The sequence below is a fragment of the Pogoniulus pusillus genome, chromosome 2, assembly GCF_015220805.1.
Source record: "Pogoniulus pusillus isolate bPogPus1 chromosome 2, bPogPus1.pri, whole genome shotgun sequence".
NCBI classification, from domain to species: domain Eukaryota; kingdom Metazoa; phylum Chordata; class Aves; order Piciformes; family Lybiidae; genus Pogoniulus; species Pogoniulus pusillus.
Window position 1 is genome coordinate 40662799 of NC_087265.1, and position 14436 is coordinate 40677234.

A 14436-nucleotide genomic window follows, 5' to 3' on the forward strand; every position below is an offset into this window, starting at 1 on the left:
TCTATGCTGTTCCAGCTACTGCTATATGCATCATGTCTTCTGCCCACTCTGGGGGCTTCATATGGAACTTCTCTGGAAATAGTTAAAGAGACAAGAATGCAGAGACTTTGGTTTAGATTACAAACATGTTGCTCTGCCACTGCTGGACACTATCTCATTCACCAAAAACATACATTCTACATCATCTGTGCTGCAGTGGAATCTGGTTGCATACAACAAAAGCTCTGAACAGCTTGGAGGTCTCTTCCAACCTGGCTGATTCTATGAATTTCATCTTTGGATGAGAGGAATGCAAGTGAACTTCTACCATACTAATTAATCCTTAGCTGTCAGATTCAATCTCAAAAGCATGTGAAGTTTCATTTGGTCCAGGCTTACTAAATGTTTTTTTGGGGTCTTTTTTTTCCTCCTCATTAAGGCACTATATTAATTCTGCAATTCTACACTAAGCTAGAGATGAATTCTGTAACTGCCATGTACTATATTCTCACTGCAAGTTCAGAAGAAGTCTGAACTGCACTGGAGTTAGGGCAACACATGAATAACAGGAAAGCCTGAGAGTACAAAGACACATTTAAGCAAAAGGAAGTGAATCAAATAAGTGGTTTTACTTTTTCATATCAGCGTGTCAAAAATGAGACACTTTGGCACAGAAGCTAAACTATAAACAAAATCTTTTCAGTGTTAACACTTCAACCATGTTTCCATCAAAAATCTCCCCTTCTCTTCAATAAAAATCCACAGACCAAGAAATATCAACCTCAATTATTTTTGGCAGGGAAATTCTACCTCAGCCTCTGTCCTGGCGCAAAAGGGATTGACAATACCTTGCCATTTTGGCATCTCAGAAATGCAGCTGTGCTAGGTCCCTGTGCCTTTTTTGCACTTCGTACAGAAAGAGGAGGTTGAACTAGAACTGAGCTCTAACATGGGAACAATTATTAACTACATAGTATTTGCTGCTCTGCATAATAAAGCACAGATTCTAGTAAGCTTAGAAATAAATCAGTCTACTCTCAGTGAGGTTAAAAAAATAGCTAACATAACAAAACAAAGGACTCTAAAGTAAACACCAAGTCAAAAACTAGAGAGAATTTCTCTGGAATAGTCATTTTATGTTCTGATGAACTTTTCATAGACTGGAGACCAGGACCGAGCTCAACAAGTATAAGAGTGAATTAAGACAGAAATAGGGCAAATCCATCTGGTTCTGTGTTCACCCCAGCAGTATTCCTCCAAGGTTCAGAAGCAGTGACCACTGGAGCTTCCTCTCCAACAGCCTTATAAGGCCTGTTCCAGCAACCTCCTTCAGCATCCAAGTCCCAACACCTATTCCACTTCGAACTTTCTCTGTATTTAGGACTGGCTTTACGATGAGTGAGTAGTAGTAACAAAACACAAAATAAGAGACAACAGACCAGTAAAAAAGTTGAAGATCATTTCATGCCATGCCATAAATCTTTTTTTTAAATGTAGCAGCACAGGGAACTAAGAGATCAGTATGTTGAGCTGCAGTTTGTATCCAAAGCATGATCTATTCAACATTAAGTGCTTCTTAAATGTTGTTCAGCAGGAAAAAAGACAGAAGGCTCCACAATGTGAGAGTTTAATCTTTACTGGATCTACACTGCTGAACTAATCATTACCTAGAGACGTAATCATTTCTTGATTCAGCCTAACTAATGATCCACTGGATAGCCTTCAAGCTGACTAAAAAATACATATCAACTGATAAAAGGAGATAGTACTATCCCAAACTATGAGGGCTGATCCTAAGAAAGCTTCACAATTTGTATTGCTATAAAAGTACTTTCATTCTTTCACCAATGTAACTGATAGGCTTTGGAAATTGTTACCATTAAAAATACAGGTGGTTTTGACTTCAGCACAGTGAATACACTCCATGTTTAGGGAAAATATGGCTTCTTTTAGGAAAAGATATGAACAAGGATTGTGACCAATGCATTCTTACAAATGTAAAGTGTCAGAAAACCTCTTTTTTGTTCCTGATGCATTCAAATATATAAATTACACTTCAGACAATAACTGCTTTTAGCCAGTAAGTGGCATGAACTGTTACCAAAGAGTTGATCAAGATTAAAATAGGCACAGATCAAAGAAATCCTACAGAGGGAATATAGGATAAAGTCTTTAACACTTCAGTCCAGTGATCAAGGGAGGATTCATTCCCTTTTTTGACCACTCATGCAGAATGTCAAGAACCAGCACATTTGGTGTGCAGATGGTATCAGAGTGCCACATCTCCCAACTCTGTTTATTCCAGCTCAAAGCATCTCACTTCCCTTTGGATACCTCACATACACAAATAAACCCTTGCTTTTCCTGCAAGATAAACCATCAGCAAATGGGAGCGAGGCTTATTCTAGTACATCAGAGGTTACTGTTGTCATTATAACTTTGGCTGATTAAAAGGACTGAAAGGGGCCCACTGACTTCCAAGTGACACATAAGGCCAATGAAGCTCTTGTGAAAACTTACATTAAATGGTAAACAAGATAGTGACAGCAAAACTAGACACAAGACATTTAACTGAGTATGGCTTGTCATACCTTGTAAATATGCTTGTAATTCCAAAGAACATCATTAAGTTCCCTGCTTTTTCCTCCTCCAGGAAAAAAAACAAACTACTAGCACAGAATAAGGAGGGTGACTGTTGTGGGCCACAACCTGGATCTCCTCCAGCACCTAGAACTCTCATGCAGTAATATTTCAGCAGCTGCAGTTCTTTAGTTTTTAAAAAAAATCATTAGCTCTGATGTCTGTTGGTAAGTATTTTTTCATCTATAGTCTTCCAGTCCACAGTAACTGTGAAGATGTTCACTGAAAATGTTAATGGACACTTTGAAAACAACTCATCCACACACACTCTAAGCAGGAAAAGGAGCAGTGAATTCCTGCTGGAAAGAATGAACTTGTTCTTGTATGCTTAACACCTACCCAAAGAGTTAACTATTTAAATCAACTCATAAAGAGGAGGGATTAATATGCTTATTTTCCCTTATTAGAGAAGATCAACATACTGCCCAATAGACTTTACACAAATAAAACATAAACCTATAAAATTCACTATAACTGAAGGGCATCAAACCGAAACACTCAAGCTTTTAAAAGGAATGAGCAATTTCATGGCTCATACAGGTTAATGCAGCATAAAACAAGGGTAATGAAATCTCAGATTGGGAAGAACCATGCTTATTCCCCTGGCATCAACAGGAGTGCCTCTTCTATCCAAATGTCCCACTGACTGTATGCATTTCTGTAATTTTAAAAGCAAGGGTCTGATTTCTTGTGCAGTACCAGTACTGGTCAATGACTAAAGCAGATGCCTGGAAAACTGTCCAGTTGGTAACTAGCTTATCTTCAATAAAACGTCTGCTAAAACATTTTTCTCTAAGTTACTTCTGGAACAAAGTGTGTCCTTTTTTTTTGCATAAGGTTATGTGAGAAACAGACAAAGACATCCAAAAAAAAAAATGTTGGCTCAGTAGGGCCTGTCAGCTTCTTTGCCACACATGCTCACTGCCTCTCTTGCCTGCAGGCAGTCTCCCCTCTCACACTCTTACAGCCCTTCTACCTGTACCAGCACCTGCAAGGGAAGGGGGAAATGTGAACTTCTACCAGACTGAAAACATTGAGTCTACAAAGTTGCTACTGCCTCTGTGCATCTTGCTTTTAATCGGAGACCTTGCTGTAGACAGGGAAGTGGTGAGTCACTCCAAGTTCGTAAGGATAAACAGAGGAGAGGGAGGGAAAAAAGTGCCAATGGATGAATTAGGTCTGTCCTTCCCTGCTCTCCCAATATTCACTGTTACAGGCTAGGAAAGAAGAGCAAGGGAATGAGGAAAAAAAATTGAGTAAAATGCGTGGATAAGCCTCTTGTAGCCTTTCCTGCACTACTATATAGCCCTGTGATCCACACAGTACTATAGTTTGCATTACACTGCCTTCTCCCAAAGAGCAGTATGAGCTGTTTCCAAAGTCAGTACAGAACAAGCCAGTTCCTATTTTCGCTGCAAAACAACAAAGTATCAGCAGCTATGTGAGAAGGGCTGATAGGCAGCTCTGAGGTGACACTTGTTACAAAATTAATGAACAATCTTAAACCTATCATTCATTTCAATCATGGCAAGTGACACCTCCTGCCAGAATTGCGGAGTACATTTACAACAGCAGTATCACTTAAAGGACACAACTTAAGGTTTGTTGTTTTTTCTTATAGCCTGCCCAACTACAAGTACAAAATGTAGACTGCATGCTGGATTTCAATTATCTTTTAAAACAAAAAATCAGAGCAATCACCTTTGTGCAGCTTAAAAGCTCAGACCCCAGAAACCACAGCCAGACATGGGACAACTCACTAGACCCTCCCCTTCCTTCTCTTCTCACACAGCTGACATTCTCATCTCCACTGCTGCTGCTGCCCTTGAAATAATGGAAGAAATTACGCTGTTGTGTCCTCCTATGATGACAAGGACAGAAAATGACTGTGCATGAAATACAATGGGAAAGAATAAGAGAAGAGAGGGAGTAGGTTTGCATTTATTCCTACAGTTAACTGTTACAGATGCCATTGCTCTTTGCCCTTCTCAGCTAAGGAAGGCCTATCTGGACACAAGTCCACTGTAAACAACACACAATGAGCAGAGAATCACCCTGTCAGAACTTCATTACAATGCTCTCTCTCCAGGGCTCCCTCTTTCTCTACAATCCCCTCTCAGAAAAATATATATAAGCAAGCACATACTCATTAAAAATGAGTTACAACTTGACGTAAATCATATCCAGATTGGAGTTTCTAAGATCAGAGGCAAGAATGAAATTACTTATGCCAAGACTCAAATAGTTCACAACTTAAGTCCCCACATGAGGAACACTATTCTGAGATGCATACTCCAGGATTCATTTGAGGAAGACAGCTTCACAATTAGTTTTTAATAAAGAACAAGCCATTCAAAGCCATCTTACTCGATGGTACTTCTAAAAGCACTCACACAATACTGATGTGAAGAAAGAGTGAAAGGCATTTTCTGTTTTCATTTTACATTATATCGTGAGCATACAAAGGACAATATGTGATGACAACTGAAGAGTTTTTTTCTCTACTTTATTGCAAGAACACATTTTAAAATTAAAACCCATGAACAGATCTACAGAATAATTCAGTTTTCATATCAAACAGCTGCAGACCCTGGAACTGAAATAGTGTGTCTAAGGTTATAAATGAAAACTGTTCAGTATCATTCTTTGAGTGACAGATTAAATTCCTAATCCAGTTATGGTAATGGCCACATTTGTAGTTTAACATAAATTAAGAGCTTAATTATATTTGTGACTATTTTAAACAAAATTACAAATTCCTTTGTACCTGTGAACCTAATTTATAGCAAAGCCACGTTCGTTCTCCAAAACAATCTATTTTACACTGCAGCACAACACTGCTCTAATGGTATAATGCAATTCTTGTTGTAGAATACAGAAAGAGTAGATTCACTGGTAGCACAGAGGTTTTGAAGATAAATGAAGACGTTATTTATTCAGGGGTAATTTCATCTTAGAACTGTATGAAAGACACTCACAAACAATTTCTGTATGGCCTGGGATTTAAGCATGTCTTTAGCTACGATGCAACCCTGCTAGATTGATTGTGTCGATATTGCATTTCTCATCATGAGGAATTCTAGCTTTTATTCTCTTCAAAAGAAAGAGACTGTCAGATTTTCATTTCAGTACTAAGCCTTTGTTCAAGCCTCAGCAACAAGTTCAAATTTCTGCTAATGTTTCATCTAGAGAAAAAACAAACCCTGATTCGTATATACACACACACAAACAAAAAAACCACCCACACAAATCTGTCAAGGGCAATTAATCATGCATGATTTACACATTTATTTGATTACTTGCTGAAGTAAATAAGCAGTTGGTCTGTGTAACACAATTTTCAATTGCCCAAACATCCTTCTGTCATTCAGGACTAAGCACAGACAATTCTAAATGCACTTTCCTGGAATATATTAAGACCATTTAAAAGGACATCAATTGCATGAGCAATTAATACATAACATAATGAGCTGCAGGCTCTGTAGCTTCAGGATAGCTAAGACAATTTCCAAAATCTTCAACATTTTAGACAGCCTTTTAAGCAAGATTCTAAGACTATACCTACATAAAGATCTCAAAAGAACCTATAACAACAGAGGCAGCCTCAATGTCCACATTCCTGGTCCCAACAAGTTGGAACATTGTCTACCATTAGAGGCAGAAGGCCTGACAGCACAGCTGTGTTAACCCCCTCCCTCCTACTCAGCCACACTACTCTATCCAGGCACCGAACAAAGAGGTTTTACCTTGACTGGGCATCAAGAGGAAGATGGGGCCTGGACGGGCTCCCTGCTTCACACTGAAACATACTCTCCCATAGTAATTCAGGTTTAATCCATTAAAAACTTCATTTTCCCCTCCTTACATTGTGGAGTTGTTTTCTTATTGAAATACAGTGGTATATTCACTTCTAGGCTTTGGTGGCTTTTTTTACTGTGATAAGGCTGATAAGCAGGAATGCTGGACAATAAATAAACCAGGAATGGTTTTAATCACGAGTCGTGCTGCCAGGAAGTGTATGAGTTTGTGTTAACTTCAATGGGAAGAGAGATGCACATTTCACAAGAACAGCCTTCATTGTATATACTCTTTTTTTTTAATAATCATTACTGATTAGTAATTTCTCTTAATTGTAATTCATTTGCAATGAAAATAAAACTTCATTCAACATCGAGATTTTGCAACCTAAGATCAAATCAGCTTCACTTTCAACAGGGTTATATAATGAAGGCTCTGCTAAGGCAAATGGAAAACAAAGCAGAGGTGATTGGTGACAACCAGCAAGGCTTCACCAAGGGTGAATCATGCCTGACAAATTCAGTAGCTTTTTGTGATGAAGTCACAGCAACAGTGGACAAGGTAAGGGCAACTGACATAATCCACCTGGAGCTGAGTAAAGCATTTGACTCCATGCCACATAACACCCTGGTCACCAAACTGGAAAAATATGGACTTCATGGGTGGATCACTTTTTGGATAAGAAATTGGCTGGATGGTCACATGCAGAGAACGGTGACCAGTGGCACAATGTCCACCTGGACAGTGACAAGTGGCATCCCTCAGGGGTCAGTGCTGGCACCAGTGCTGTTTAACATCTTTGTCAGTGATGTGGATAGAGGAATCAAGTGCACCCTCAGCAAGTTTGCAGATGACACCAAGCTGTGTGGCACAGTCAGCTTGCTACCAGGCAGAGATGCCATTCAGAGGGACCTGGACAGGCTGGAGAGGTGGGCCCAGGCCAGCCTCATGAAATTCAACAAGGCCAAGTGTAAGGTCCTGCACCTGGGTTGGCGCAATCCCATGCACAACTCCAGGCTGGGTGGCGAATGGCTGGAGAGCAGCTCTGAGGAAAAGGACCTGGGGGTCTGGGTTCATGAAAAGCTCAACATGAGCCAGCAGTGTGCACATGCACCCCAGACAGTAACCATGTCCTGGGCTGCAACAAGAGAAGTGTGGCCAGCAGTTCAAGGGAGGTGATTCTCCCCCTTTACTCTGCTCTCATCAGACCACACCTGGAGTACTGTGTACAGTTCTGGAGCCCCCAACACAAGAAGGGCATGGAACTGTTAGAGTGAGTCCAGAGGAGGGCCACAAAGATGATCAGAGGGCTGGAGCACCTCTGCTCTGAAGACAGACTACAAGAATTGGAGCTCTTCAGCCTGGAGAAGAGAAGCCTTCAAGAAAACCTTATATTAGCCTTCCAGTATCTGAAGGGGGCCTACAGAAAGTCTGGGGAGGTCTTGTAATGACAGGATGAGGGGTAATGGGTTTAAACTGGCAGAGAGGAGATTCAAGTTATGCTGCAATTTCAACAAATATAAAGAATCTGAACACAGTAAAGGACAAAGGAATTGGTAATTCAGTATGTTTCCAAGAAAAATTAGTAAAGGAGAAATTATGTAAGTAACAACAACAAAAAATCTATTAAACAGAGATGTTCCACAAGATGAAAAGGATTATTCTTTATTAGGTTTGTTTAGTTTTTACTATTGAAGGTACTCTGTCCTCCCCTCTCTTACCTGACACATAGTCCAGATGGTCCTGCTCTGGCAGGGAGGTTGAACTTTATGATCTCCAGAGGTCCCTTCCATTCCCTACCATTCTGTGATCTTGATTTCATTGCACAGTGAGAAGTTGTAAGTCCAGTCATTATTATGATGGCAAGACTCAACCAACTTCCCACGTTGAGTCTGCAGCCCTTGGCACTCATTAAATCAAACAAAATGCCTGCAAGAGACTGTTACACCTACACTGAGAGTAGCTTGCTCTGCTGTCTGCTTCATACGCTCTTTTGACAAGTTACATGAAATCACATCTGCACTACTGGGTAGTCAATTTCCAGTCAGTCAACTTTTATTCTAATTACTTACTATGGCATTGGATATTATTATTTTACATGTATCTATCTGAATATATGTCCTCTGAGAGCTACCCTAGAGCAGTATTACAAAGAGATGATGCAGGGTTTTAAGAAAGATCTGAAGGACCAGTTGCAGCATATTCAGTTTCTTGTGAACCACATTCTGCAAAGATTTGATGGCAGTTGACTGCACATGCTCAGAGGGACCCAAAATTCTGACATGCTTTCACCAGACAGAAGTTCAACAAGACATGAACAAGCCATGTATATGTTCTGGTAATAGTCACGTGTTCCAAGGCAGCAACAGAAGTAAAAGAAATGGGAAGAGTGGAGGAAAATGTCAGGCACCAGCTCTTATTTCTCACAGCATCACAGAATGTTAGGGGTTGGGAGATACTTAGAGAGATTGAGTCAAATTCCCCTGCCAAAGCAGGACCACCTAGGGAAGCCACACAGGAACGCAACCAGGCAGACTTTGAAAGTCTCCAGAGAAGACTCCACAGCTTCTCCTAGCCTGTTCTAGGTATTTGTTCTACTATCCTCCACTCCCATTTCTTCCTCAGGAAAACACCACATACTTAATCTCCCTCCCCACCCAAAACCCCAAACAAGCAAAACCCAGTAAAAAGATCAGTAAAACAAGCTCCCATCAGAACAACATAGATTTAAAACACAGGATCTCAGCAATTTCCTTAGGCAAAAGACACCAATGTATTTAAAGCTTTCTGATCACTATGCTAGTAATACTAAACTACAGATCCTCCTATCATTTCAAAATGGATCGAAGACATCAAGAATAGCTTTCTTTTGCAGTTGCAGCCACGTTACACAGATTCTTCAAAATAGATACAACTCCCCAACACAAAATTGTTATATAAAGTTTAAGATCAGATATCTACCAGAACCATATTTATAGTCATGGCTACTATCAGCTGTCCAGCTACAGAATATTGAAGAAAAACAAGCATTTTTAATATATTATAGTTAATCTATCATCTAAGTGACATGTGTAGGATAACAATGGACTGGAAACAGTAAAGCAAAATGATGCATTGGAAAAGGAAATTTTAGGATTATGTTGTGGGTTTTTTTAATGTTTTAAATATAAGTCACACCTATAGGTATTGTTAGATGGTAGGAAAACTCAGGAGAACCACAAAAAATACAGTTGCTGGAGTGAAATGCAAGACTGAGATCAAGTGGGCAACAAAACCACTTATAGGTATTACTGTGAGGCATGACATAAACCACAAGAAGCAAATGAACACTGCCCCATTTGTTCAATGTACCAAAGATGATGCCTCTCTCCAGCAAAGAATAAAAGCATCTTATTGCTGTAGCAAAATCTACTCTTAGACGTATTTCTTAGATTGCCAGACTCAGAGAAAAAGTTAAAGATCCTGGAAGTAACTACCATGACCAAATGATCCTAACGTTTTTAACCAGTAATTTTAGTTACAGACTTCAAGTGTTCCACTTAGGCTAACGGAAATGTGACCTGTTTGCATAGCCCTCAAAGAGTGCTTGCTCTAGGTGCTCAGAGCTAGACCACATACAAAAAGTAAGAAGACAGGGAACAGTGTAACTCCGTACTACACATAGCAGCAGTCAAGTTGCTCTGAAGAACAGGAACCACACAGACATCCTGCTCATCACCACTCCTGACAGCAAGGCCTTCTCTGCTCATGGGGAACACTCCCTTCAGATTCAGGATTACTGAACCTAATAGGTTCAGAGTATATACAGACTTTAAAGTCACAATATTGCTCTTAAGTCAATTAGAGATTCAAGACTGTCAATGACATGGGCTATTTCTAAAAACCACACTGGATCTCACTGGATCTCTGTATACATGACAGTTAGGAAAGCCTATCAAATATACAGAGGTGTGCCAATCACAGCACGAAGCAAATACAACTCAAGTTTGGGGCAGTACTGGTGTTGAGAGTTTAATAACCAGCACCATGCAAAATATAAGGAGACAAAGAAGCACATCAAGTGACAACAGATGAGAACCATGCAAAATTCCCAGAGTAGGCAGACAAGCAGATACTGCACCAACATAGACCAATATAAATACAAGTACAAGCACTGGCACTTTAGAACTCTGAAAATCCTCCTGTCCTTTAGGCTCTGGCACTTCAATAAAAATGTAAGCACATCAGATGCAGGAAATAAGTCATTGATTTTGCCAGAAACAATTCTTCAATTAGTTATTTAGGTAAATACGGTTACTTCAGCGAGATAATAAAATCAACATCTTTAGTTTAGAAAAGATGACATTTTACCTGAACAGCAAGGGAAGATGCATTATCAGAAAGCAAAATTTGTTCCTCTGTTGAAAGAACAAAACAAAAAAACACAATTACAAAAAAACAGTGCTCATTTAGCTACTGACCTGTAACTGTATAAGCCATTCTGGGTTGCATTTCTTATGCATAAAACAAAGGAGTCCATATATAATTTTTATACAGCTGGACTAGAAAAGCTGTGATAAAAATATTTTAAAAAGAAAGAAAACAACAACAACAACACACCAGAGAATACCAGGAATATATTTCCTGCAAATGCAACTGCATTTATCATACATTACTATCAACATACAATAAAAAATGCTCACAACTTAAAACCAAATGCTTCAGTTTTATGCCAATTACTCTTCTTCTAATCAAAGTTAAATAAAATAACATCTTCATAACTCCTCTGGCGAAAAAGTAAAAGCATTCAGAAACCTATAAAAGCAGCTTGCAGTTAATATTGCACACTGTGTCTAGGTCTGTCACACAAAAGAAAGATGACAAGTTCACTGCAATAAAAATTCCATGCTTAGAAGACTAGGGCTGCTACCTATTAGTCTTCATTACTTTGCAGTCTTCTGACAACTGTAGCAGGCTGCTGAGCCCCAAATGGGGGCCATAATGTGATCTGATGATATATGAAGAGCTGCTAAAGGGAGCCTGAACCATCCTAGCCTATACATTTTAACAGTTCCTTTTTACTGAGAGCCCACTTTACCACAAGACTTCAAAAATCTGCTGCCTCAGCTATTGGTGCAGTAAATCTGCCAACTGTGCCTGCAACCACATAATTTTACACTGTCTACAGCAGGCAATATAATGAGTCAATAATAAACCAAGGACCTTATAGGCCATGAATAGCTGGTTTATATTGGCAGATGCAAGTGTAGCTAAAACCTCTGACCAGACAAACACAAAAAAGCCTCCTGACAGTTTCTATGCTTCCTTGCAGTTAATTATTTTGGTGCATTTTTAATGTGACTTCTAAAAATAATTATTAATTAGAAAAACTGGTGTACCCACCCTTCAGTTGCTGATACAATGCAGCATTTTCAGGCCAAGGCTCTGCGGCTGTGGAAAGAAGAGGAATTAGTCAAGCAAGGCAAACAACAATGTGCTTGCAGTTGGTAAGTGAACACAAATATTATCTAGAGCAAGAACTCAAACTCCAAAGATGCTGATGTAAGATTTAACCTGCCCTAAAAATGCCCCACCATCACTTTCTTCTTCTGTACTATCCTGTTTAGAGAGGGACAACAGAGAACTGAAAATGAAGCCTCAAAACTTAATGTTGCAAAAAAAGCTAAATTCAAGCTATGTTACAGAATGGCCTTGTCCTCACTGGCCCTATATAATACCCACAAAGCCAGGTGCTTGGGCATGTCAGAAACCCACCCACCAGGATAACCACAATTGCCTATTGCTTTAAATAATGTATTGGTCAACCCTAAAATAGGAATGTCAATATGCATTAAAAAAAAAATCAGCATCACCAGTTGCTCAAAACAGCTGAACAGTTGTTTTAAAAATAAAATAAAATGCAAGGAAATAAAAGATAATCACATGTTCCATTTTAGTACTGCTGCATTTAATCAATCATACACCACTTGAATTTATGGGAAGGCAAAAATAATAATCAGTACTGATTTACTGCTCATAGTAACATCAAGACAAGCAGGTCCTGACGTTTGTTGTCTCCATTCCTTGTTAAAGTCTGATTAAAAATCTATTTTTAAATAACTACATGTGGGTCAAACAGATATATGCCACTGGCTTCAGTAAGGTTATTCTTTGCAACTTTATCCTTAAAACTCAAAGGAAAATCATGTACAATTTTCTGACTATCATTCTTCTTGGATACTTGGATTAACTGCTACGGAAGGCAGACAGCACAGTAAAGCTTCTAACAGTGTACAGAGTTTTGCAGAGATCACTGCCTCTAACATTAAGGCACAGAGCCTATCAAAGCAATACTAGTACAGGCATGAGAAAGCAACTAATCACATTTAAGTGTCATAAAAAAATGTTTTACATTTTATTGTAGCAGTTATTTGGTTTTACACCCCACCATTAAAGTTTTGCCCTGGAGTAAAAATTCTTCAGGTTGAGGTACATTTACTTCTTTAAATAAAAAGAGACTAAGATACTGCAGTACTACAGCCTTAACTGTTTAAAATAATTTATCTATCATACATTCCTTCAGGTTCACTGAAGTCTTGCAAGAGCAAAGGGCATGAGGAAATTTAGCAAACTCATCAGTGTTGGACTGCAAGACACTTACAGAAGTAACTATGTCATGAAAGTACATTGTTCTTGCAAATACTCCAGCCAACCAACAAAAACATTCTTTTCACATGACCAACACAGCACAGAGAACTTCAAAATGCATGGGTCCATTTCTACTGCAATTTTTTACCTGACCATCTTCAGACTGCAATGTCATATTTGTGTCTAATTCTTGGATTCCATCCCAAACTGGAAAGTGCCTATTTTTGCAGTATTTCCAGTCTCATTAAAATTAAGTGAAATTTTCATTTTTCAACCAAAAAACAATTCAAGTATACTTCAAGAAATTCAAATACTAATTCCAGCCAGATATTGCTACTAAGCTATATATAGACATGGAGATGTAGATATACAAGTAATTTTTTCATATATCTGTGTATCAGCTTCTTGGCACATACAGTCCAAAACTACACTCCTGCTAAGGTATGTCATATCCATGCTATGAAACAAGGACAAAGAGACACATGAAACTCTCAACCTTCATTATGAAGGCACAACAAACTCTGAATTTCAGTACTTGCAAAAATGTGAATGAGTATTACCCCTCGCACTTGGCGCCTGGCAGTTTCCACAGGGAGGTCACAATCTCAACCATGTTTGGACAAGGTGGACATATGCTCATGAGCCATGATCAGTTCTTTGTACATAGACTAGATAAAAGATAACTGCTTTTGCTATTAGTGTACAGTCAGGATTTTAAAACAATCAACTTTTCATTAAGATCCATCTATTATATGCTAGAAAAAAACATATTCTGCAGCACGCATTCACAACTGCATACAGCAGATCATGTTCAAAAATATCAGAGGTAGATAAGCAAAGCCTGTGCAATCCTCTGGAAATTAAAGAATTAAATATCCACTCACTATCTGTCCTGTATCTTCCAATTTCTATTCTCTTTCTTCTAAAATGTTTAGAGTATGAAATAATTTTTTCTGATGGAGTAAAATGTTTAACACACCCTGCTGCATAAAAGGCCCAAGTTTGTAAGGTGCAAGCTAAGTTCAAGTACCAGCTCCTAAGCTACCTTCAATAAGCTGTCAGGTGAAAACAAACAGCTAAGGGAGACTAGACCCCCACTGGGGTAAGACAGGAGGAGGAACCACTGAAGGGGTATCACATGCCTCCACAAGAGAGAAAGCGTGTAACATCTCTAACATACAGCAATGACTCTTGCCTTGTGAATGTAGGTGAAGACTTAATTTGTAGAATAATAGGCACTAATATTACACACTGCTTCAGTTCTGTCATATTTCCAATCCATCAAGTTGATTAATGCTATAATAACTCCTCACAAACTTATCATTTGTGCACTAATGAAGTCAAATACAGTTTATCCTTTGGCAACTATAATCTTCTGGTCTGTAGACATTC

At 38.9% G+C, this 14436-nt stretch overlaps 1 protein-coding gene across 1 annotated transcript in view; it reads right to left on the reverse strand.

Annotated features, from left to right (window-relative positions):
* MTX2 (metaxin 2) overlaps nt 1-14436 on the reverse strand; it is a 35067-nt gene that overhangs the window by 10751 nt on the left and 9880 nt on the right. The window contains exons 2-3 of the mRNA XM_064162178.1: nt 11800-11847; nt 10768-10814 (exon numbers count right to left, since the gene is read on the reverse strand). Of these exons, the coding sequence (XP_064018248.1) occupies nt 10768-10814; nt 11800-11847 (95 nt within the window). The remainder of the gene's footprint in view (nt 1-10767; nt 10815-11799; nt 11848-14436) is intronic.